The sequence below is a fragment of the Trichosurus vulpecula genome, chromosome 6, assembly GCF_011100635.1.
Source record: "Trichosurus vulpecula isolate mTriVul1 chromosome 6, mTriVul1.pri, whole genome shotgun sequence".
Classification (NCBI taxonomy): Eukaryota; Metazoa; Chordata; class Mammalia; order Diprotodontia; family Phalangeridae; genus Trichosurus; species Trichosurus vulpecula.
The window spans coordinates 281574485-281599057 of NC_050578.1; the positions used below are offsets into that span (position 1 = coordinate 281574485).

Here is a 24573-nt window from a genome sequence, read left to right on the forward strand (position 1 = left end):
GACAACTCCAGGGGACTCACGATGGAGAATGCTATCTTCATTCAGAGAAAGAACTGCGAAGTTTGAATACAGACTGAGGCACACTACATGCTCGCCTTTTCTGCTTCTCTTTTGTTTTTGTTTTTGGGGGGTTTTTTTGTTTTTGTTTTTTTTTTTTTTTTGGTTCTGTTTCTTCTTTCTCATGATTCATTCCATTGGTCAAAATTCTTCTCCACGACTTGACTAGAGCATAAATTAATTCAATGCGAAGTTATACATGACAGTTATATGAGACTTCATGCCGTCTTGGGGAGGGAGGGGAGAAAAACTGGAACTCAAAACTATGTAGAACCGTGTGTGGTAAACTAAAAATAAATAAAGAAAAAAAAAAAAAAAGCATGTGCATGAGTACAAGCCTCTGACCTCTTACCTGACCGCCCTTGAGGCCTGGTCTCTGCTAAAGCTGGGGTGGGGGAGGGCGGGGAAGCACACCTTTAGTTCTGTGGAAACAAAACTCCTCCTCCCATTTCTTACAAGCAGGATGTGGCGTGTTGGTATTTTGGGGTATTGAGCACCCCTAAAGACACCTGGTTCCCTAACCTCAACATACGGTTCTTTGACCTCATCATCTCCACATCATGCCTTCTAACCAGAGGTGTCCTCAGGGCTCTGTCCTGGGCCCTGGCCTCTTCTCTCCCTATATTACTTCACATGATGATTTCATAATTCCCATGGATACAATGACCATCTCTATGCTGTTGATTCTCAGATCTAGCAATCCTGTCCCAACCTCTCTGCTGACCTCCAGTCTCACCTCAACTGCTTTTCAGCCATCTTGAACTGAGTGTCCAGTAGACATCTCAAACTCAACAAGTCTAAAAGGGACCTTGTGATCTCTTCCCCTAAACCCTCTGAGTTTTTATCTTCCCTGTTACTGCCGAAGGCTACACCTTCCTCCCAGTCCCCTAGGCATCATCCTGAATTCCTCATTCTCTCTCACACCCCTCCCCCACATCGGAGCTGCTGCCAAGTCTGGCTGAATCTACCCTCACACCAGCTCCTGCACATGACCCCTTCCTTCCTCTGACTCTGCCCCGGTGCAGACCCCCATCACCTCACACCTGGACTGTTGCAGTGATTGCTGATGGGTCGCTCTGCCTTAGGTGTCCCCTACCCCACTCCAGCCCATGCTCCATTCAGCCACCGAAGGGATTTTCCTAAAGCTCAGTAAACACCAACCATTCCTTGCTGACTCCTGAATCGACTACAGATTTGATCAAATTTAAAAGTACTGTTTGGCCTTCGACATCCTTGGTCGCCTGCCCTCTCCATCCTATCCAGGCTTCTTCCACCTTACTCTCCAACATGTACTCTTCGGTTTTGATACACTGGCCTCCTGGCTGTTCCACTAACAAGACTCTCCATCTCTGGGCATTCTCCTGGCCCATCTGCTGCCTAGGCTGCTCTCCCTCATCTCAGCCTCCTGGCTTCCCTGGTGTTCTTCTAGTTCCAGCTAAAATCTCACCTCCCACAGGAAGCCTGCCTCTCTTCATTCCAGTGCCTTCCAGCTATTAATTATCTCCTATCTATCTGATTTAAAGCTTACTTGGACACAGCTACATGGACTGGGCTTGGAATCAGGAACTCATGTTCATGAGTTCAAATATGGTCTCAAAAGAGTACTAGCTGTGTGACCCCGGGCAAGTCACTTTGCCCCGCTTGCCTCAGTTTCCATCTCTGTAAAATAAGCCGGAGAAGAAAATGGCAAAACCTTCGGTGTCTCTGCCAAGAAAACCCCAGCCTGGGGTCAGCGAGATCGAGCAGCAGTGACAAAACGCCTGCTTTGCGTATATGTGCTTGCATGGCAGCGGCAGCGTCTCTGCCGTCAGTCTGAGGGCAGGGCCTGTCTTTTGCCTCTTTGTCTTCTCCACACTCAGCACAGCATTCTCAAAGAGGACCCAAATACCTCAGGACGCTAGAGTCCAGTTTCAGTGTGTCTGACTGGCTGATCAGACCCACAGCCGCTCAGAACGCTCTGCCACGGCTGGGGCACCAACGGTGCCTGGGAACATTTGGGCATCCTGCCTTTGCTGTGAGCTGCCTCACTTCTGCTTTGCTCATAGAGCGCGGCACCTTCTCTGATGCGGGCACGTCAAGCTGAGCGGTCCTGTGCCAGTGTCTCCCGTGTCACACAGTCGATAGGTGGCGCTCGATAGGTGGTCCATTGATAACGCTGGTCAGTGCTGTCCTTTGGCCGGGGCTGGTTTTGTCCTTTTTCTCCCCTTAATATTTTGGAGGGTGAAGGGCAAGGCAGGACCCTGGGACAGATAGTGCTCCTTCCCCTTCCCACAAAGTAAGCTTTGGCAGGTCTCAGTTTCCCTAGGTTTTCCCATTGGGGCCCCGGTTGGGCGGGGCGTGCTGGTGGCTTCCTCGGGACCAAGACTACAATTCCCGCCATGCCTCGCGGCGGGGCATTTCACCACCCTCCCATCCTCTCTCCCTCGCGAGGCGTCGGGCGGTTGCCTGGCAACGCAGGGTGTCCCGGAAGCGGCCCTGGCGGGGCGGGGCGGGACTTCCGGAGCCGGGGCCGGGGTTGCATCAGCTCAGTAGGCTCAGGGGCCGAGGGGATCCCGACGTGAAGCCGCGAGCGGGGGCCGGAGAAGAGCTCGAGCCATGGCGGGAGCCGCGGGGGGCGAGCAAGGTGCGCGGGGCCGGGGGGTGGGGGGCCGAGGTACGGCCGGGCGGGGAGTGAGCCTCCCGTCAGTCTGCGGGATCACAGAGAGAGGGCGGGGAGTGATCAGTCTGGGGGATCACAGAGAGAGTGCGGAGTGAGCCCCATGTGTGTCTCAGGAGGCATGGAGGGCGGGGAGTGAGCCTCCCGTCAGTCTGGGGGATCACAGAGAGAGGGCGGGAAGTGAGCCTCCCGTCACCCTGGGGCGCCGTGGGAGTGAAGGCAGAGAGTGAGCCCCTGCTGCCTGGGAGGATCAGGGAGTGAGACCCTTTCCTGCCCCTGGAGGTCTCAGCAGGGAGGCTGGCAGCATGTCCCCCCGCCAGGGTCCCCCCAGCATCGCCAACCCTCTAAGGAGCGGACAGGTATGTGCCACATCCTTAAGCATCACCCCACCCTGTGAGGAGGCAGACCCATTTCAGAGATGGGGACACCGGTGTTTACTGGAGGGGAGCCCGGGGATCCTGGGGCAGGGGTGGGGGCACTCTGCTTCCCTCCCCGCCCCGACCACCAGGCACCGACAGACTTAATGCCGGAGGAGGGATGCTCCCCTAGGTATCTCAGAGCTCCTGCCCTCCTTGTGCCTCGGTTTCCGCATCTGTACGGTGAAGGCATTGAGCCGCCCGGTGCCCTCCGGTTGTAAATCGCCCGTGGTTGCCCTGAGAGGAGGTGACCCATGAGGGTGACTTTGGTCTCCGGCCTCGGTCTTCCCGTCCTTCTGTGAAGTGAGGGTGGCAGGGTCAAAGTTTTCTGGGTTTTCTTACAGTCCTGTGATGGCAGGGGAAGGAGGCAGCCCCTTGAGCGTAGTGCCTGGCCGAGTGCTGCTGCTGAGAGGCTGCCCCCATGGCCAGGAATGAGCCAACTATGGGGTCAGGGGTCAGGGCTCGGACCCCTGAATGCCAAGTTTGGGCAGAATCCTGGGCCCGCTCCTTCTCAACGACCTAAGGCCAGTGGGTCAGTGCCGCCACGTTGAGGGTGTGTGTGTGTGGCCAGAGGAGCACCCGATGCATCCACATCACAGATCTAGCCATGTAGCAAGCCTGGATGAGTTGGGTTCCTTTCCTTCTTCCTGGGCCTCAGTCTCCCCAGAAGGGTGTGGCTGTGCTTAGTGGCCCTTTCCAGCCCTCATACTCCTGGGTGGCTCTCAGCAATCAGTCAGTCAGTCACCATTTATCGAGCTCCTGTTATGAGCCGGGCACTGTGCTGGGGACACAGGAAGAGGCAGAAGGAGGTTCCTGCCCTCTAGGAGCTCACAGTCTAACGGGGGAGACCTAGAAGCAAATCTGTACAAAGCAAGCCGCAGACGGGATGAAGAGGAGCTAAGGGATGGAGGGAAGGCTTCCTTCTGGAGGGGGGATTGTAGTTGGGACTGAAAGGAAGGGGGGGAGGGCAGGAGTCAGTGCACTCCAGGTGTGAGGACAGCTGGGGGGAATGCCTGGAACAGCCAGAGGCCCATGGCCTGGATGGAGTCTGGATAGGTGGGCTGAGCTCCTCATTCCCAAAGGAGAAGGTCAGCTTGGAGGCAGATGAGGCCTCCATTCTGACCTCAGTATTTAGCCAACCAGTGCCAGAGCCCTGGGCCCTGGGCGGGGAGGAGGCGGGGGGGCAGAGGAAAATCTCTGTCCTCCTTGGGAGCTCTGACAATAATACTGGGTCAGGAGCTCCCATCCTGGGGCTGTACATACTAGGGAGGTTCAGGGCAGGCTTCCTGGAGAAGGTGACGTTAGAGGTGAAATAGGAATTCCAGGGATGCCTAGCTGGGGTGGAGGAGGGCAAGGCCCTGAGTGCCAGACCAGAGGCATCTGAGCTGGCTAGCACCACCACCTGATTCATGGGGCAGGAAGAACGCAGTGGGAGGCTGGAGGGGCAGGAAGAACGCAGTGGCAGGCTGGAGGGGCAGGAAGAACGCAGTGGCAGGCTGGAGGGGCAGGAAGAACGCAGTGGCAGGCTAGAGGGGCAGGTGGGTGGGAACCAGAGGATGTGGCCCATACCTCAGGTCTGGCCTCACAGGACCGCCAGGGAGGGGAGAGCCTCAGGTAACCTGTAAAAGCTCCCTTTGCTTGGCTTTATGAGCACTGTCATCTCAGGCTCCCCATTCATTAACTGAAGCCTCCTTGGCCCAGCTTTATGGAGGGAAGCCCTGGAAACTGGCATAACCTAGCCCAAGCTTCCGGGCCAAGAGGGTGATCTTGGCTTTCTCAGCTCCTGGTGCCTTAGGCTGCTGACAGGCGGGCATTGGGAGAGGGGCATTTGGATCATTCAGCCTCCCCTGGTTTCTCTGCACCCCACTCTTAAGTCTTTATTTGGAGTTAGAGGTCCCTGCCTGGGGTGGAACTGAGTTGAGGAGAATGGTCCTCTTTGCAGCGTGGGAGAAGCTAATGGGGCCCAGCCCTGTTAGTTACTGGGGAGACATAGAACCAAGGGCCAAGTGGTTACCAGAGGACAGAGGCAGAGGGATTGTCTAAGAGGACCTGAGCTGCCCCTACATGGGGGGAGGGGTCAGGCTGCTGTGGACGGAGTCCTGTACCCTGTTGGCCCCTGCCTGGGACCCATAGAGCCAGGCTTTCTGGTGAGAGCTGGTCTTCAGGAATGATCTCATCTGTAAGATGTGGATGGTAACAAGGTTATTTCAAGGATCAGATGAAATCCTACATGTAAAGTGCTGCATAACGTGTTTATTCCCTTCCCTTCCCTTCCCCTTTAAAAGCCACACAGAGGATTTTCTCTTTGATACTGGAGTCTCCTGAGCCAGAGTGAAGCCTGATTGCTTTTCCTAGCCCCTCTTCCTTCTAGTGCCCGTACAGCTGTTTGCCTGTTTCCTCTATTAGAGGAGGGGCTCCTTGAGAGCTGGGACTGGCTTTTGTCTTTGTATCCTCATCCCTTAGCAAGGTGCCTGTGGCACACAATAGGCACTTAATAAATGTTTATGGACAGATGGGCTAGGCTTTAGGAAGACCAGCTGCTACGGCAGCAGTCCTGGTGTGAGGTGACAAGGCCCTAATTCGGGGGTGGACATGTGGACATGTGAGTAGAGAGAAGGGGTCCATGAAGAGTAAGGACTCAAGGGGCACACCCAGTTTGTGGGAAGATAGAAGATGACAGTCTTGAAGCACAATGCCTAGACACCTGAGGAGGAAGAGGAGAGGAAGGGAGAGGAGGGAGGAGGAGAAAAGAGGAAGAAGAGAAGGAAAAGGAGGAGGAGAAGGGGGAGGAAGGAAGAGAAAGGGTGAAGGAGAGGAGGAAGGAGGAGGAAAAAGGGGGAAGAAAGGAAGAGAAAGGGGGAAGAAGGAAGAGGAGGAGGAGGGGAGGAAGGAAGAGAAAGGAAGAGAAAAAAGAGGAGGAGGAGAAGGGGGAGTAAGGAAGAGAAAGGGGGAAGAAGGAAGAGGAGGAGAAGGAGGAGGAAGGAAGAGAAAGGAAGAGAAGGAAGAGGAGGAGAAGGGGGAGGAAAAAGGGGGAAGAAAGGAAGAGAAAGGGGGAAGAAGGAAGAGGAGGAGAAGGAGGAGGAAGGAAGAGAAAGGGGGAAGAAAGGAAGAGGAGGAGAAGGGGAGGAAGGAAGAGAAAGGAAGAGAAGGAAGAGGAGGAGGAGAAGGGGGAAGGAAGAGAAAGGGGGAAGAAAGGAGGAAGAAAATGGGAAAAGAAAGAGGAGAAACGGGGAAACGGGGAGGGGGGGTGGGAGAAAAGGGAGGAAGGAGAAGGAATTGAACGCTCCTGGCCATGCAGGACTCAGGAAAAGCAGCCCATCCGGGTTTGCTGGAATACTGCACTCGGGTCATCAGAAGTTAGTTGGTTCCCTTCTATTTCCATGAGGCTTTTGCATTTCTTTGCAAGCTGAGAGTGGCCCATGGGCCCAGGTGACTGCCAGCCATTGTCACTTGTCACTTGTCACTTGTACCGGTGTCTGGGCTGGAATTCCCAGAGGCCCTTGGCCACCAGGATGGCGCTAAGTGGCCTCTGGGAAGGAGGGAAGCCTTTCGGCAGCTGGTGGGGGGGGGGAGGCCTGGCCCCTTTAGCAACCTCTCCAGGAGGAGCTGACCAAAGGGACACGTTCCTTCTTTTCCCTTCTCTGGGCAGCCCTTTAACCAGGAGCCAATTAGCTTTCCCAGTGGGCCCAGAAAGCTTGTGTTAAGGTAGGCTCATTCTGTGGGTGCCACTAAGAAGTCCAACCAGGAAAGTCCTCCCAGAGCAAGGTTGAGAAGTGGGGGAGACCCCAGCCTCCAATGGGTCTTCCTTTGGCACTGTGGTGAGTCACGGCTGTGCATTTTACAGGAGGACAGAAGCACCCCAAGGCTTGTTGCAAAACCCAGGTTCCTCTTTGGGAGCAAACAAGCATTCCTGGGCCAGGCTGCTTGGTGAGACTGTGCTGTGCTGGGGCACACCATCGGGGTGGCACTGCCCATCAGGCTGCCATTCAGTTTGACCATGCTCTCAATCAGGGTCGGCTGTGACCGGCATGTGGAAGCCACATTTCTTTCCTATCTGTTGGGCTCGGCTCTCCTCCCCCGGTGCTCACTGATGGCTCTGTCATCTCGTAGGTGGGGGGCTATGTTCTCCTGGCCCTCCATGGCACAGGGCCCGAATGCTGCTATTCTATTGTGCTGATGGTATCACAGCTTGGAAGGAGATCCACGGCTCCCTATCCATTTCTCTAATTCGTGGATTCTGTATGTCAGCCAAACTGGCTTGTCTCCCTTCCTCGAACCACTGCTTTCGTCTGGCCCCAGACCTGGAATGCTCTCTCCCCTCCTCCCCTCAAGCTCTGGGAATCCTCAGCTCAGGGGCACCTGCCTTGGAACAATCCCTCCAGTCACTCAGCAGGCCTCGACTCAGGGCGCTGGGCCGGGTACTGGGCCGTTACCCCCTCACACTTTGGTGTTTACTTCTCTGTTGCTATCTCATGTCCCCCTAATGTAGAATGTAAGCCTGTTCAGGACAGGCCCTATTTTTCAGGTTGTCTCTGTATCTCTCACATCCTATACAAGGCTTCACATACACACAGCAATTAACGCCCATTGGATTGCCCTGGAAGGAACCTCCTTTTGGTAGGGGCCTGCAGCTTGACCCGGCAATCACTTTCTTGTTCCTCTTATTAGAAATGAAGATTCTTCTTGTCATGCACCAAGTTGTAAGTGCTTTGAGATCCTCATCTTAAAGGCACTTTGCCAGAGCATTAGTGTGAGAAATACTACCCAGGAAGTGGTTATTTGCAGCTTAAGGATCCCTGCTTCCCCACCCCTCCCCTGTCCCCCAGGCCCTTTCTAAATCACAATGATAGTTTGGTCGGGCTCCCCTCAGGTATCTCTGAACCCTGAGTAAGTTGCTTCTCTGCATTCTTCCCTCAGTCCAGTAATGGGCTTGGTCCAGAGAGTATCTAAGTTCCTTTCTGGCCTGGAGACTCAGTGGCGTTAGGAGTCCGGGGTTTGGCTCTTACTTTATCAGATACGCTGTGTCTGCCATGGATTGTGCCAGGGGCACACCAGGCTTTTATTTTTCTTTGTCGTGTTTGGTGACAGTTCAGATCCCCTTGTTGGGAAAATGTCATCCATGCTGGTGGGCACTCATAGGTCTAGGCCTCATGGCCACTGCTCTGGGAAGCAGCATCCCTGGAGAAGAGGCTGGTCGTCCCCATTGACCGCCCTGAGGGAGAGCCAGGGACATAGTAGGTGCTTAATAAGTGCTTAGTGACTTGACTTGACTTCAGCAGCTGCCAGGGGCTGTCTCACCTCCCATTCATGGATATGGGTCAACATTGGTGTTGGTGGTCACCTAGGCCAGGCAAGTCACTCCCACCTCAACTAACTCCCTTCATATCCTTAGAGATACGAAGGCCCAAAGCCCTCAGAAGAGCAGGGTCCTCAAGGCTGCCATGTGCCTGCACCAGCTCGTCTCCAAAGAGAAAAAGCCACCCCTAGCATCCACAAGTGGCGGGTGTTGCAGGCCCTGCTTCCTCAGCATCCGCACCTACTATGTGCCTTCCATAAATGGCGGGTGTTATAGGCCCTGCTTCCTCAGCATCCACACCTACTATGTGCCTTCCACAAATGGCAGGTGTTGCAGGCCCTGCTTCCTCAGCATCCGCACCTACTATGTGCCTTCCATAAATGGCGGGTGTTACAGGCCCTGCTTCCTCAGCATCTGTACCTATATGTGCCAGGTGTTGTGCTAAGTGCTTCAGCTACAAAGAAAGGCAGGAGACAGCCCCAGCTCTCCAGGAGCTTCTAGTCTAATGAGGGAGACATATAGACAGAGGGGGGTCAGGAAAGACTTCCCATGGAAGGTAGGAATTTAGCTGAAGGAAGCTGGTCCTTGACACTGTCCAGCGATTCAGCATTTGGAACGGGTATGCTTTCATGGCTAGAAACATAAGGAAAGGAAACGCCTGACTGTGTGTGCGCTGGGGGGCCTCCCTGTGCCCTCCCAGAGGGCAGGCCTGGCTCTTCCTGTGAGGGACAGCCTGAGTGCTGCTTGAGAAGCGCTCTTTAGTCAGGCAGATTAAAGTCAAATGGACCCTAACCCTAAATGCGCTTTTCTAACCCAAGCAGCGTCTTGTCTTGTGTTGGGGGTTCCTTGCTTTTGTGACTCTGGCAGGTTTCTTGCCAAAAAGCTGTTTTAGCCCATGGTCGTCTGGGGCATCATTGGCATTGTGGCCTGCGGGTTCTTTTTGCTCTGACTTCCATCTGCTGGTGCACCATTCACTGGCGTGCCTGTGGGGCCTTTGGGTGTAAATCAGGTGACTGGAGCCTGGCCATGACCGTGGGCTCATCAGTTCTTGGCCTCCAGTCTGTGAAATGAGACTCGGGAGAATGTAGGTAAAGCGCTGTGAACTCTGGCCCTTGTTCATTCTGAAATGCAGCCAAACTATTGCTTTTGACTCATCGTCACACAGATCAAGCTTATACGTGTGTGGATGGCGTGTTGAGGCCAAAGCAAGTTCCGTGGTTGTGAGGATAAAAATAGTCCTGTTGGCCTAAGGAGCCTGCGCCAAAGCACCCTCCACCCCCATGTGCCCTGGGCTTGGGAGCTGTTTCACACGAGTCAGTGACATCTTCGTGCCCGTCCCAAAGGAGCTTGTTTTGGGACCAGCTGTGAGCCTCCTAGCTCTGGGACTGGCAGCCAGAGACTTCTCCTTCACCAGGGACACGAGGGCCATCTTCAGCACAAAATGCATGGGTGTTCGAGGGGGAAATTCTCTTCAATGTGGACATACACCTGTACAGGAATGCCAGAATCAAGGGCTGGGTAACCCAGTGAGACTCAGTATCTTCTGAGAGGCAGCTGGGGCTTCATCTCAGGTGTCTCCTGCAGAACTTAGCTCCCTGCTGTGCCCTTAATGAGCTCTCAATAAGTACAAGGAGGGAAGGGGGCAGAGAGACACATAACACAGAGACAGAGAGAGGGAGGAAAGAAGGAAGGAGAGAGGAAGGGCAGGCTTGCTTTACTTGTATAAACTACCATGGAAATTCTCACTAGCCTTAAAAATCATAGTGTTGGAAAGAATATTTCTGCGCATTATTTCTTGAAGGCCGCTTTTAAGTTGGGATTTTCCTTTTGCTGAAGTTAGTCATGCACTCTCAGAGGAGAGGAGGAAGGCAGTGACATGTCCTGGAGGGAGGTGTGGGCTTTGAGTCCCCCCCGGGTTAGTCCCAGCACACACTCCTTCCTATCCACATGCCCTTGGCCGGGTCATTCATCCCTCTGCCTCCTCACCTGTCCAAGGAAGGACTTGGACAGAAGGTTCTCACGGGTGTTCTCCCACCTGAGATCCTTTAAGCTTTTCGGAGTCAAGGTGAAGGTCTGGGGGCCTGGCCAGGGAGCTGGTGCCTGATGGGGAGGCCTAGAGAGAGTGAGGGAGGGCGATGATGAGCTGGGGAGGGGGGGATCAGGAGGCAGGACAGTCTGAAGTGAGTAGAATGTTGGCTCTTCTGGAGCTTGTGCTGGACTTCCCATCGCTTGTTGCCAGGTGGGGCCCTAAACATCTGGGAATTCCTTTTGGCAATCTCGGGTGGGCTCACAGGGGAAGTAGAAGGTCCAGAATGGCAGAGGGCAGCTTTTCTGGGAGAGCCTGAGGCAGAGATGTGGTTCTCCCCACACCGAAGGCCTTCAACAGCTCTGCCTTTGGGCCAAGGCCAGGCTGTGCCCCCTTAGCTCCTTTTTGAGCCGATTGTGGCTTGCTGGCCACACATTCCTGACTGATGTCTTGTCCCTCTGTTTTCACAGCTCCTGGCTACAGTTTTATTCTGAGCATTAGTGAAGAGGAGGCCAGGGTGAAGGCTTTGAATGAGTACCTCAGCACCCGTAGTTACCTCCAGGGCCACACCTTCTCCCAGGCAGATGTGGAAGCGTTCAGGCAGTTTACAGGCCCACCCGGGGACCAGCATTTCCACGTGGCCCGGTGGTTCAGGCACATCCACGCCCTGTCTGGCGGGAGCCCTGGCATGCAGGAGCCTTATAGAATCCAAACAAGTGAGTAACACTGTGCGAGGGGAGGCCGACAGGCTCAGCTCCTCAGCCACTCAGCCAGTCCTGTGCAAGGCTAACTTTGATCCTTCTCTGTTTGTGTCTGTGTGCCCAGCACCCGAGGGGCATGGGGCCATTTCTGGGAGGCCTGGGCAGTCAATACCAGTGATGTGTTTGCTTTGCATCGCCCAGAGCCAAAGTCCCCTTGGATATGGACCTGAGACTCCCACGCACTCACGGGCCCACCCAGCTGCTGCTGGGAAGGAGCGGCCCTGTACGGCTACCGTGGCATGATGGTGAGCACCAAGACAGTGCTTTGGGTCGCCATGGGCGCTGGCCAGATCCTGCCCTCAGCATCTAGCATCCACAACCATGACCCCGTGTCTCTAACACAGGGGCAAGCCTGGCACCTCATCCCTGTTTGGGGGGCCATGGAGGGTGGCCAAGCTGGAGAGCCGGGGGGACCGCTCCGTTTGCTGATGCTGCTGTTTGCATGTGGAACTTGGCTGTCATTCGATCTTACTGCCCAGCCCAGGGTCTCACAGTGTGGCAGGTGTTTGAGACTGTGTAAGGCTTAGGAGGTTGGGACCCCCCCCAAAAAAATCCCTAACTGATTATCAGCTTCTTCTGATGGAAGGTGGGGGGAGTGAGCCACGTCACTCTCTGGCTATGTCTGTGGGCCTTGGTTTCCTTAGGGGGAAAGGGTTAGCCAAGGTGGCTCTGAGGTTGCATTCTGCCTGCCCTGCACAGTCTGGCTCGGTGGCCTTTGGTTTCATTGTGTGTCTGGCTATGTTTGTGGGTACACACACTGGAAAGCCTCTGTGAGTCGGGTACCTGGAGGAGAAAGCGGCTAGTGGCCGGCACCATGGGGCCTCGCCAGGATGTTTGAGATGAGCTCATCCTGTGCCTCTCCCTTCCTTGACTCATCCGTGTTGACCACGACCCGCTTCCTGGTTTGTCATCACTGTTTCCTTGGTGGCTGGCCCCATCTTGTCTACATATTCCTCATGACTCCTTGGGACCCAGGCTTAGCTGTTGAGACGTCTCTATGTGGGTCTCCGCTCATCGGCCCCCTCCCTTGCCCCCCAGCACACAGGAGTCTGGCCACACGACAGCAGATTGAGATGGGGCACGCCTCCCCCAGGGCACGGCAGGTGGCTTTGAGCATCATGAGCCCTGCGTGGCTAGCCTGTTGTCTAATGAGGCCTAGCTGTCAGCAAGCATCTTTCATCTTAAGAGTTAAGAGACACTGGCCTTGTCATCTCCCAGGGGAGAGAGTGAGGTGGCCTGGCATTAGGGTAGGGCTTGGCATGAAAGTCCCTGTAATTACAGAGAGCATTGAACCAATTAAATGAGGCCACTCCGAGAGTTAATAAGATGGTTAACGTTGGTCGAGTTGGGGGTACAGGTTCTGTCTGGGGCCCGGGCCTCGGTTTTAGTTGAGCGTTCACAGCCGCAAGGAGCCCTGGGAAGAGGGACCAGGGCCTGGCAGCCTCTGGCTTCTTCAGATGTGTCTGACTCTGCCCAGCGGGCCACCTGCCCCCAAGCAAGCTCTCGGAAATCCTTTTTGAAACGTGAAAGGGGGAGTTCATTTTCTAGAGGAGACCTGGAGTCTTCTGAGGCCTATACCAACTCCTGGGGCATGCACATGCCCAAGATATTGCCTAGGTCAGAACTCCTCTGGGCCCTGACCCACTCCCTCCTGTGATTCCTTGTCACCTGGCCTTAGGTTTGAGGCCCCCACGAAGGCCTCAGGGATAGGCTGAGTGTGCGAGGTTCCCACTGGTTACGTAGAACGCCTGGCACAGTTCTGGGCTAAGCACAAGGTTCTGTCAGGCCAGGTGGGCAGAGAGCTAGGAAGTGGGTGGTCGGCATGCTCTGTGCGTGTTTCTTCAAGCTATCGAATAGAACTTAATTTGAATCCTGAGAGCCCCAACATTCCCATCAGGTTCCGGTAGCATGATAATGTTCCCTGGGAATCCACTACAGCTCCTGAGGAGGGGGAGGAAGGAAGAGGTTCCCTGGCTAGCTTCTCCCCATCCCCACCTCGCGCACACACCATCGGCCCTTCTTCTCCTCTCCTTTCTGCATCATCATCATCCTCTGGACCCTTCCACCTGTTGGTCTAAAAAAATGTGGCCAAGGAATGAAAGTCTGTCCTATGTGCCAAACTTTGTACCCAGGCCTGGGTCTGCAAATATAGAAGCCAAAGCACCAAGTGTGGAACCCAGAACATCCCTGTGCCCCAAGAACCCTTCCTTCACAGCCCTGTCACTGAGACTCCTCTGGTGTTACCGAGGGCAGCTCTCTGAGCCACTCTGAACCTTAGACTCTTCATCTAGTGGGGGGTGGGGGAGGAGCTCGATCTCACCTTGTGTGCTGGCCCTCTGACTTCTGTTCCCTCACCTGCTAAACCTATGGGTTTTTATACGGATTGATTGAAGTCGGGGGTCTTTGTCTTTGTGTCCCAATCATTTACTTCTCACTCCCCTGCCAAGATAAATCTTCCCTTTGTCTGGCAGTGTTGCTGGGAGGAAGGAGATAGTTTGTCCTCTGTGCTCTGCAACCTGGAGGAAGTTGTCCTGTTCTTCACACGTGGTCCCCCTGCTTCCTCAGTCCTACTCTTCATACCCCCATCTTCCAGCTGCCTCACTGGTTTGCATATCATAGGTGCTTAATAAATGTTGATTTAAATTGAATTTCTAAAATGCTCTCAGAATTGAACTCCATGCTCTAGTTGGGACCTGATGGGGGCAGAAGACCGCGTCTCTCGCCACCTTATTCCTGGAAGTTCCGAGGTCAAGGTTCACTTTGGGGGGCTGCCATATCACATGGTTGATGCCTAGTGAACTTGAGGCCCACCCGGACCCCCAGATTTCTTCCAGACCAATTACTTCCTCCTTGTATCTTGTACTTGTAAAATGGATTTTTCTTAACCTAAGCGTAAGACTTTGTATTTATCCTTCTTAAATCTCCACTTATTCAGTTCAACCCATTGTTCTCTTGAGCCCGTCAGGCATTTTGGATCCTGAAGCTGCCAGTCACTATGTTAGTCCAGAGCTAGCTCAGTGTTTGGGAGGCTTCAAAGGAAAGTGTGGGAGAGAAGAGGTATAAGGCTGACTACCAGACTGAAGGTCTACAGAGCCGTGGTGCTGACCTCACTGCTGTGTGAAACCTGGACAGTCTGCCAGGGCCGTGCCAGGACACTGAATCGCTCCCATTTGAAACATCTTGGGAAGATTCTGAAGATCGCCCAGCAGGACAATCACCTGCCAGACACCGAGGTCCTTTCTTGAGCTGAACTGCCAAGCATTCAAACTCTGCTTCAGAGAGCGCAACTGCGATGGGCTGGCCACAGTTGTTTGAATGCCAAATGCATGCTTGCCAAAAAGACCATTTTATGGAAAACTCCCAGAGGGCAAGGGTTCACATGGTGGTCAGAAGAAGCGATACAAGGACACTCTCAAGGTCTCTCTGAAGAACTTTGGAATCGATCGTGTGATGTGGGAGACGTTGGCACAGGACCGCCCAGCATGGCGTGCCCACATCAGAGAAGGCTCTATGCTCTATGCAAAGCATAATTGAAACAGCTCAAAGGAAACGCAAGATGCACGAGTTTGGAGAATCCTCCCCAGATGTTCACACGGACTATTTGTGCCCGGCCTGTGGTAGAGCTTTCGGAGCTCGTATTGGTCTGATCAGCCCCAGTCAGAGGCACGATTGCTGGAATCTGGCATGGTGATGTCATTCTGGACCTCTCTGAGAACGAACAACTATAGTCCTCTTTCCCAACCCTTTGCAGTCCAAGCCTTTATCCCCCTCCCTGGGTCAGGTACGAGCCCTGGGGCCCCACCCTGGAGACTTCATGTGGAATACCTAATGACTGTTAGCATCCAGGCCACTTTTGAATCCCTGTCATTGTGCTGTAGCCCAGAGTGGCTTCACTTCTGCCCTAGACTTGTCCTGGTAAAGCATCTGTGCGGTATTCCCCTGGTCTCCTGTCAAAGAGCCTAGTCAGAACAGGAGCTGGGGGAGCCAGACATAGTTCATCCTTGCTGAAGAGTGGAGCCTGGCCCTTTCCAGCCTGGGTTAAGTTGGTCACTAGTCAATAGTCTGCTTTCGGCCTTTTCCCAGGACTCCTCGTGCCTCGACCGGGCCCATTCTGTGATCTTCTGTCTCCCTGGGGTACACAGTTGGTCGTTTTCCTTCCCCTAGTGGCGGCCCTGGCTCCTGTTTGTGTGTATTGTTCCCCCAGGCGCCACAGGGCCAGACCTGTGTCCTGGGCATCTCTGAAGCCCAGGGTCCCACAGTGACCATTCTGGTAGTGTGGGTCACTCAAGGGTCTGCTCACTACATAGCAGACCTGAAAATGTGGGGAGGGATGAAGAAAACCAATCAAAGATTTCAGACTCAGAAAGCAGGGAGGTAGGAGTGAAGAATGTGCCAGACAGGGAGAAAGAAACTGAGAGTTGCCAGGGCCTCTTCATCCATCAGCTGGTCAGTCGGTCACCAGCTGAGCCAGAGCAGGGATTTGGGCACGGTGAGTCCACTCTCTGGGGAGAGTTCTGAGTCACCAGTGACTGACCACATAAAGGTGACAGTTCAGGCTGCCCTGCAGGCTGGATGGGGGAGGCCAGAGAGACCTAGGTCTGAAGGCCGCCTCTGACGCTAGTAGTGGTAGCCCCCAGTCCTTGGAAATGAGGGGAGGTGAGAGCACCTGCCTCCAGGGCTGTCGGGAGGATCAAAGGAGGGACACAGAAATGTAGGTGGGGAGTCTGCTGCCCTCAGGACTGTGACATTGTAAAGCGGTCCAGGAGAAGAGAGTGGGGTGAGGATTGTGGCTCTTGGGTGCAGGGCTTTAGCTGTTGGAATTCTTTTCCCCTGGGGTCCTTACTAGGTTCTAAGTGCTCAGTCCTGCCCCAGCCAGCCTTACTGGAGGGATTCTTGGTGGTGGTCATTGGGTCTGGTTTGAAAGGGGAGGGGAAGCAGGGGTCATGAACTTGGGCCAGAGAAGGAGGGCACTATTGAAGACTGGCTATTGAAGGGAGTGTCTGCCCAAAGCCACACATGAGTGTCTTCATTGCATTGTTTGTGGAATCCAGAACACGCAGTGGAAGGAACTTGGCCCCTTTGCCTAGTCTCTGCTCAGTCTTTCTGATTCTGTTTCATGCGACACAGTTTTTAAAACAGCTTCCTTTTATACCTGTGCTTCTGTGAAGTCAGATCAAGAGGCCAGGGGCCTAGCCTCTGGGTCAAGAGTCCAGCCTCTGACTCCGGTGAAAAGAGTAAGAGGTGTGGGCCTGGCTGAGTCTCTTCGGGCCCTGACCTCCATCCCTAAGTGGACCGGAGTGGACGAGGTGGTGTCTAAGGCCCCTTCAACCCTCAGTCTCTGCCTCTGACCCTGGCAAGCCCTTTGCCTCCCAGGATTGCAGGCTGGTCTTGAAGAGGAAGTCATCTAACACTTGGCCGCCATTTTGTCCCAAAGGAGAGTCTCTGTAATTATGTAATCAGAGGGTCCCCCCTCCCCAAAGGAAGACATTAAAGTATCATTATTAAAAACAGAAAACAATTCAATTAAATGCTAGATTTGTTTGAGTTCTGGTAAGCGGGGCATTGCTGCTTAGAGAGAGGGAGAAGTAAGCCGGTGGCTTGGGAAATCCATCTTCGGCGACGTGTCAGTAACGTGTGGATACTGTCCTTCCTGATTGGTTAGAGGCAAATTGCATTTCTAGCAATGGTTTTTTCCCTAATGGTGCTTCCGGAGGGACGTGGTCCCTTCTGATGGCTTCTCTCCAGGCTGTCATGAGGGCAGACATCGGAGGCAGGGGTGTGGGGGCCCTGGGCGGGCCAGCTCTGTGGCCACTTCCCTGGGAAGCATGGCAGGCAGAACCAAGGCTGGGGCCCAGCTCCTCTGGAGTTTCACAGTTACTGGGTTATCCTTACCCAGAGCAGTCGCTCAGGCTGTCTCTTCCTGTAGAAGGAACGAGAGGTGGGCGTGTGGGGGTCCTCAGGCCTACCAGAAGTGTGAGAGCCAAGGGCCTTGCCTACAGGCTATGCAGCAGGCCCAGGAAGCGGAGGACTCCATCTTCACATGCATTTCAGCACAGAACTCCATTCCTTCTTAAAAGCCCTGGAGGTGTCCAGGAGCCTTGAAAGGAACACCGATGCTACTCTTGCTTGCTTTCCAGGTAAGGGCCGACGTGCCCAGCCTCAGTGGTCTCCTCCAGCCGGAACTGCCCCTTGTAAACTGCGTCTGTATAACAGCCTCACTCGCAGCAAGGTGAGTGATCCCTGGGGAGATGTCTACCATCCCTGGCTCAGCCAGGCAGGAGATTGGCAGGACCCCTTCCCCCGCCACCCCCCGTGGGCTTCCCCTCTCAGTGAGCTCAGGGAGAATTTCAGAAATCTGAATGAAATGCCTTCAGTGGTTTTCTTCTGTGTGGGAACCACATCCCAGGGACTCACCAGACATCAGCCATGTGCAGAATCCTCCTGTGGCCGCCTGCTGATGGTGGGCCCAGCACCACTCGAGAAGAGGCTGATGGGGCAGCCGCCCGGCCATCTTAGACTCAGGCAAACAGAGTGACCAGAAAGGAGAAGCTGTCCTTAGGCAGTGAGGGCCCAAGGCTTCATTTAGCCCCACCAGGTGCCAGGCCTTTTGCTGAGAGCTGAGGTTACAAAGACAAGCAAACTGAGGCCCTGCCCCCAAGGAGCTCATTCTAAAGGGACAGGGCATATGGATGGGAGAAGGCATTAGCAGCTGGGGGGCGGGGAAAGTCTCCCACACAAGGAAAGATCGAAGAAGCTGGGAGAATGAGCAGGGAGGGCTGTCCAGGCACGAGGGGCAACCAAGAGATGAAGAGGGTTGTACAGGAAACAGCCAGGAAGCCATTAGGAAGCCCTCAGGAGGCGTGTGACCTGTGGGAGCTTTGCTTTGGGATTTGGGGAGCACACCGAGCCCCAGGGCAGGTCATTCCTCTGCCGTTGCTCAGGCTCAGAGAGGGTGGTTTGAAAGGCCCCTGGGCCTCATCGCCTGGCCTCCCCTGACCTGGGCTCTGGCCAGTGGCCAGTGTCTGAGGGTGGGGCCAGTGGTTGGGTTGGGTCGTAACGGTACCTTCTCTGGGACGGGTTCTATTCAGTGGCCTAGAGACGAACGTGGGCTTGGCTGTGACTCAGCCAGGTTGCATTGTAGGACAGTTGAGGCTTCTGGCCCCTTGTGCTGCAGCCTGAGGGTCTGGTTGTTGGGAAGTGGCCTGTGTGTCTTCTCCAGGGAGCATGAGGCTTCCTTCACCATGAAGCTGAATGGCCCTTGTCCCGTGGCATGTGAGCCTGGCCCTAAGGGCTTGTTCCTGGTGCCTCTGCTGCCTTCTGACCCCATCTCTTCATTCCTTCCTAACAAAGGATGAGTTTGTGCCTCAGCAAGGAAGGAGAGTAACCTGGTACTGCTGCGGACCGACCGTGTATGATGCCTCCCACATGGGCCATGCCAGGTAGGTCTTCTTACTCACTGTCTGGGTGATGGGGTTACCGTATGCAGGAATGAAACATCCAGGGCTGGGGTGAAGAGGGAGCTCAGGTGACTTAGTCTTGCTGGCAGAGGAGCAGCTCCTGGAGGGTATGGTTTTGACCTTTAAGGTCCGGCGGGCCCCATCCCCCCAATGCCCATTGCACTCTGAGCTTTAGTGAGAAGGCAGACTTGAAGATGGTCACGGTGAAGCAGTGGGCAAGGCTGCTGTGCTGGGAAGCCACTGGGCCGTGGTCAACACGTACGTGGTGCCGGTGCTGGGAAGCCATTGGGCCGCAGTCAGCACACCTCAGCCAAGGCTAACTGTCACTGCTGTATGCTTGGTGTCCTGCTTAAGGAAGATTTTGTTCCATCTTGAATGCTCGTAGGTCGTACATCTCATTTGACATCCTGAGGCGAGTGCTGCGTGATTATTTTAAATATGATGTCTTCTACTGCATGAACATCACGGATATTGATGATAAGGTGAATCAGGAAGTGGAGGAGTCAAGGGGGACCTTGAGGAGGTCGTGGTTAGTGGGCCGATTTGGGCTGGCAGTTGGAAGGGCTGTGGGCGCCCATGCCCAGTGCCCCCTGGGGAGCAGGTGAGGGCACCTCCTCCTAGGCCTCAGGGAAGGTGGGCAGAACAGGGGGTAGCTCGGCAGTAGGATCCCAAGGTGGAGCTGGCCAGGCCCAGAGGAGTGAAGTGAGCTATCCGAGGTCACGCAGTAGGGAGTAGGGGACAGAGGCAGGAGGTGGCCGCTGCCTGCCGAGCTCTGCTGCGTTCTCTGCTGGAGAGGAGCTCCCAGGTTGGAGGAGGGGGGGTTGGCAATAGGATCCTAGATGGAGGGCTGGGAGAGACCCCATCCTACCTCCCTGTTTTACAGGTGATGGAGCTCAGGGCCTAGGAGGGCTCCAGAACCTGTCTGAGGTTGCAAGCCCACCTTCCTTTTGCACTTATTAAATGCCTGCTGTGTGCCAGGCATTGTGCAAAGGGGCAAGGGTATAGAGACAAACCGACTGGTTTCTGCTCATCCGGGGTGACCAGGCATCTGAACAGAATGAGCCCGAGGGCCTTGGTAGGGGAGGGATTAGGAAAGGTGTCCATAGTCAGTGGGACGCCCAGGGCAGCTCTGGGTCACTGGGTGGCCTTCCCTGCCCACAGATCATCAAGAGAGCTCGACAGAACTATCTCTTTGAGCAGTACCGGAAAAAGAAGCCACACGCCACCCAGCTCCTCGAGGATGTGGCGACCGCCCTGAAGGTTTGTGTGCGGTTATAGCAACTTCTCCCTGGCCATATGGTGTGGAGGCTTCCTGCCGGGTCCTGGCCACTTAGAAGTTCACTGCAAAGGCCTGGGGAGCCCCCAGGGAAAGCCAGTTGCAGCCTGGTTCTCTCTCTCCCAGGGCCCTAAGGAAACCTCATGTCAACCAGAGGAATTCCTGATAGCTCTGTCCCCTTAGACCCCTACGATATCACTACTGCTGATGAGTTTTCTCCCTTCACCAGTGTGGATTGCAGCCCGTTCTTCCAGCCCTGTGCTGGCCTCCTCTGCCTTGGCTGCTTGGGGGGCAGGGTAGCCTGTACCCCGCTTCCCTGATAGTGCCCCTTTCCTAGCAACATGTGTATTCTGAGCATTGAGTCATACTTAAATATGGGGAAGCTTGAGGGGAGGGTCTGTTCCATGGTGACTTCAGGGAGTCAGACCGAGCACTGGGTGCCAGTCAGATACAAAGGGCCAGGCCTCACCATGTGGCCCTCGCCATACATCTGGTGAAAGGAAACAGGAAGGGAAGGCCAAGGTCTCTACATGCTGGGCCGGTCGGGACCCTTGGGGGAGCACCCTGTGGCCCAGAGGAGCCTCTGCATCGGGCCTTTTCTGAAAGGCTCTCTCCCTTTCTTGTGGCAGCCCTTTACTCTCAAATTAGATGCCACTACAGACCCCGATAAAAAGCAGATGCTGGAAAGAATCCGGGACGCCGTGCAGCTGGCAGTGGATCCGCTGACGAACTCAGTGCAAAGAAATGGGTCGGGAGATGAGGTCGATGCCTGTACTGAGGTGAGCCTTGGGGACCCTGAGCTGAAGGGACCGACCACTCAGTTTCCCATCCCTGCCCACAGAAGTCCAGGGGCCACCTCAGGCAGCGGCGGTGGCGGGGGGAGCTCCTGGCGCTGCCTCTTGGGCACTTGGAGCCCTTTTTTGAGGAGCTGGACTTGCCTTTTTCCAGCCTTAATACCCATCACTCCTCCAGTCAGTAATCAGCAAACAATGATTAAGCACCTACTATGTACTGGGCCCCACACCCTCCAAGCCATCAGCCTTGCTGCTCCCTGTCCTCTATATCCCATCTCTCATCTCCGTACCTTTGCCCAGGCTTTGCCTACCCTGTGCTTGGGGTTCACTGCCTTCTTACCTTCTGCTCTCCAGCCTCTCCACTGTAGGGATTCCTTCTCCCCCCACCCCCCTCACTTTGTCTTTGATCTTTTGTTCCTGGGGGTGGGGCAGGGGGGGGGTCGATGCCTCTGGGCCTGTTCTAGGCTCAAGGCTTTGTACTTGGCCACCTGTGCTGGGGTCTGGGGTGCAGATTCCTGAGATGAAGGCCCCCCCCCTGCCCTTGGTATTACGTAACGCTCTCAGAACCATCAGTATTTCTTGAATTATCTAATGGGCCCTGAATGTAAGAAGCAGGAAGGCTGACAATGGGCAGACAGAAGGATGGGAGGCGGAGGGAGGTGGTCATTGAGCCTCTGCTCTCCCCTCAGTTCTTGCTGGAGAAGGCCAAGGACCTGCTTTCCGATTGGCTCGATTCCCACCTCGGCTCCCAGGTGATGGACAACTCCATCTTCTCGGAGCTTCCGCAGTTCTGGGAGGCTGAATTCCACAAGGACATGGAGGCCCTGAACGTGAGTCTGGGCAGGGACCGGGCCAGCACACAAGGTCTCTTTGAATTGCTATGAGTCTGTCAGTTGGTGCAGTTCCCTCCCCTTTTTGGAGATACTCTGCCCTTAGGGAGCTCCCACCCTAATGAGGGAGACAATGTGCCAACAGCTGTGGATGGGTAATGCCAATGGTGGGGAGACACTGGCATTAGGGAGGAACCTGGCAGGGCTTCCTGGAGAAGGGGGGGTAGTAGCTGGGATCTGAAGGAAGCCCAGGCAGCCAGGAGGCAGAGGTGAGGGAGAGTGTTCAGGCATGGGGCACAGTCAGAGAAAATGCTTGGAGTCTGGAGATGAGGGGTGTGTGTGCACGCGCACAGGTTGGGGAGGCTTTGAAGGCCAATGAGAGGATTCTGTCCTGGATCCTGGAGGTGATAGGGAGCCCCTGGAGTTAATTGAGTAGGGGGTGGCGTGGTCAGACCTGCCTTCAGGGAGGGTTGGTGGGAGAGCTCTGCAGAGGAGGAATCGGAGTGGGGAGACTGGAGGCTGGAGGGGAAGGGATGGTTGGAAAACATTCTATTAAACCACAGCTGATGAAGGAACAGAAGAACAGGTAATTGGGCTTTTCGGGGAGTTGTGAGCACCTACTGTGCGCTGGGCACTTGTACAAATCATTTGATCCTCACAACAACCGTGTTGTACAGGTGAGGAAACTGAGGCCAGCAGGGGGACATCCAAGGCTGCTCCTGAACTTGGGTCTTCCCGACTCCAGGCTGGTGCTCTGGGCATGGTGGTGCCTCCCGGCTGCCTCTCTGTGTTTAGGCTTTTAGAAGCCAAGTAGTTTAGTGGGAAGAGCGTTGGGGGGCGGGGCGATCCCCGCACCTCCCTGTGACTCAGTTTCACTTTGTTCAGAATGGGGGTAATCATCCTGCCCAACCCGTTTTTCCTTTTATTCTACTGCAGTAGACGTGGGCCAGAGGCCAGCTGGGGGCGCCATAGTGCACAGAGCCCCAGGCCTGGAGGCAGGAAGACCGGTGTTCAAATCCAGCCTCGGACACTGCCTAGCGGGGTGACCCTGGGCAAGTCACCCCTTTTGCCTCCGTTTCCTCAGCTGTAAAATGAGCCGGAGAAGGAAATGGCAAACCGCCCCGGGCATCTGCCCGTACTGCCCAGTGGGGTCCCAGAGAGGCAGACACGGCTGTCTGCGTCCGCTCTGCACATGCGGGACTCGTGCTGGGGACTCCTCTCCCCAAAGCGAGGCGTCGCTGGGGCCATGTTCACATCTTGTTCCTTGTCCTTGCAGGTGCTTCCCCCAGACGTGTTAACTCGAGTCAGCGAATACGTGCCCGAGATCGTGCGCTTTGTTCAGCAGATTGTGGACAACGGCTATGGGTGAGCAGCCCATGTGCGACGTGGCCCCCAAACCCTGCCTCTTCCCTCGAGCCCGCCTTTGCCCGAGGCCTCGTCAGGAGGAAGGGGTCGGGATCTCGAAGGCCCTTCCAGCCCTCGGTTCAAGCTTCCTTCATCAGCCACAAGGAGGACAGATCGGGGCGGGGGAGAGCCGGGAAGCCGGGGGACCTGGGAAGAGGCGGTGGTGTTTGAACTTGGTTGTGTCTATGGTTGGGGCGGATGGGAGAGGGGCCAGAGCAGCCCTGGATGCAGAAGGGAGCAGTCAGGGCACATGGCTGACTGTGGACTGAGCCCTGGGGTCTGAGTGCAGTTTGAAGGAGGGGCAGCTTCAGGGGACAGATGCCAAGCTCTGTGTGTGAGACACCTGCGGCTCATCCCAGAGAGACCCAGAGGGTGTTGGCCATTGGACCGAGATTCGAGCTATCTTTACCGAGTTTGGGAGCGCTCTTTGAACCTATGGCACAGTGTGGTGCCTTGCATGTAGTAGGCGCTTAATACATGCTTGCTTGCTGGATGGGAGCTAACAAGATTAGGGTGAGCAGTGAGACAGAATGGAAGAGGGCCAGGAGAGTGCAGGAGTGAGATCCCTGCCCCGCCCCCAGGGCAGGAGGTGGTGGAGGGAAGGTCATGGAATCCAAGAAGCCCTCAGTGGCACCATCATCCCTGCATGGCCCTGTAGCATGGCTTCCTCTTCCAGGCAGCTCATGGGGGAGCGCTGGCTTTCAGGACCAGCTCTTTGGGCTCATCTTTGGATCGAGCCCATCAAGGGGCCTCAGTGAATCACACGAGGCTTGGCCACGACATGGCACAATTTCTTCGTGTGCTTAGGGACAGTGACTAGTGGGTGAGTCAGTTGGGCTTTCCCTCACGCAGTGATTACAGTCTCTCGTCTCATGAGGTCTCAGCACAAAGCGTTGCCAGTGCAGGCCGCCAGGAAGACCCCCCAGATTGCTGTGTCTAGACACGCTGAGCCAGTTACTGTCCGAGTGACTTAGCCCACTGTCGCCCAGAAAGCTTGCCCTTCAGTGGCAGAGGATTCTGGGAAGGAACCTTGGACTTGAGTCAGGAGCCAGGGTCTAAATCAGGCCCCAACCATTAGTCAGCCAGCATTTATTAAGCACTTTCTGTGTGCCAGGCACTGTGCCAAGGGTTGGAGATACACAGAAAGAAAACCTCCAAGAGCCCCCATTGCCAGGGAGGAGAACTTGGGTAACGAGGGGTGTGCAGAGAGAGTATGTGGGAGGCCCTCGTCCCTGGGGGCTGCAGAACGTGGCCTGTGGGAGGGAAGCCAAGAGGACTAGGGGGTGGAAGGAGGAGACAGAGCCCACCAGGAGTGGAGGCCAGCCTCAGTCTTCCCTTCTGGAACATGGGGGCTCACAGGGTATATACGAAGAATGTGAATCACTGGTACTTCACGTGTGCCTCAGGTACTCTCTGAGTGATTTAGAAAATGATGCTGCTTCCCCTGGGCCCAGGTGAGCCGTGGCTGGGGCAGTTCCCGGGTCCCTGGCCCTTGGGGAGCTCACCAGCCATCTCCTCCCCACCAGGGAGATGGGGCTCTGTCTTAAGTGACAGGGGGTAGTGGGAACTTGTATGTGACCGGGAAAGGAACCTGGCCATG

The 24573-nt window shown here is 55.3% G+C and overlaps 1 protein-coding gene across 2 annotated transcripts in view; it reads left to right on the plus strand.

The window, feature by feature from the left end:
• The first annotated feature begins 2513 nt into the window (after nt 1-2513).
• Nucleotides 2514-24573, plus strand: part of CARS1 (cysteinyl-tRNA synthetase 1) — a 53606-nt gene continuing 31546 nt past the window's right edge. Inside the window, exons 1-9 of one of the 2 annotated variants that reach the window (XM_036764552.1) lie at nt 2514-2680; nt 10922-11167; nt 17350-17441; nt 18563-18651; nt 19055-19151; nt 19831-19929; nt 20575-20724; nt 21429-21569; nt 22846-22934. In XM_036764552.1, coding sequence (XP_036620447.1) covers nt 2653-2680; nt 10922-11167; nt 17350-17441; nt 18563-18651; nt 19055-19151; nt 19831-19929; nt 20575-20724; nt 21429-21569; nt 22846-22934 — 1031 coding nt within the window. In that variant the 5' untranslated portion in view covers nt 2514-2652. The remainder of the gene's footprint in view (nt 2681-10921; nt 11168-17349; nt 17442-18562; nt 18652-19054; nt 19152-19830; nt 19930-20574; nt 20725-21428; nt 21570-22845; nt 22935-24573) is intronic. The other variant, XM_036764553.1, reaches the window with a different exon arrangement.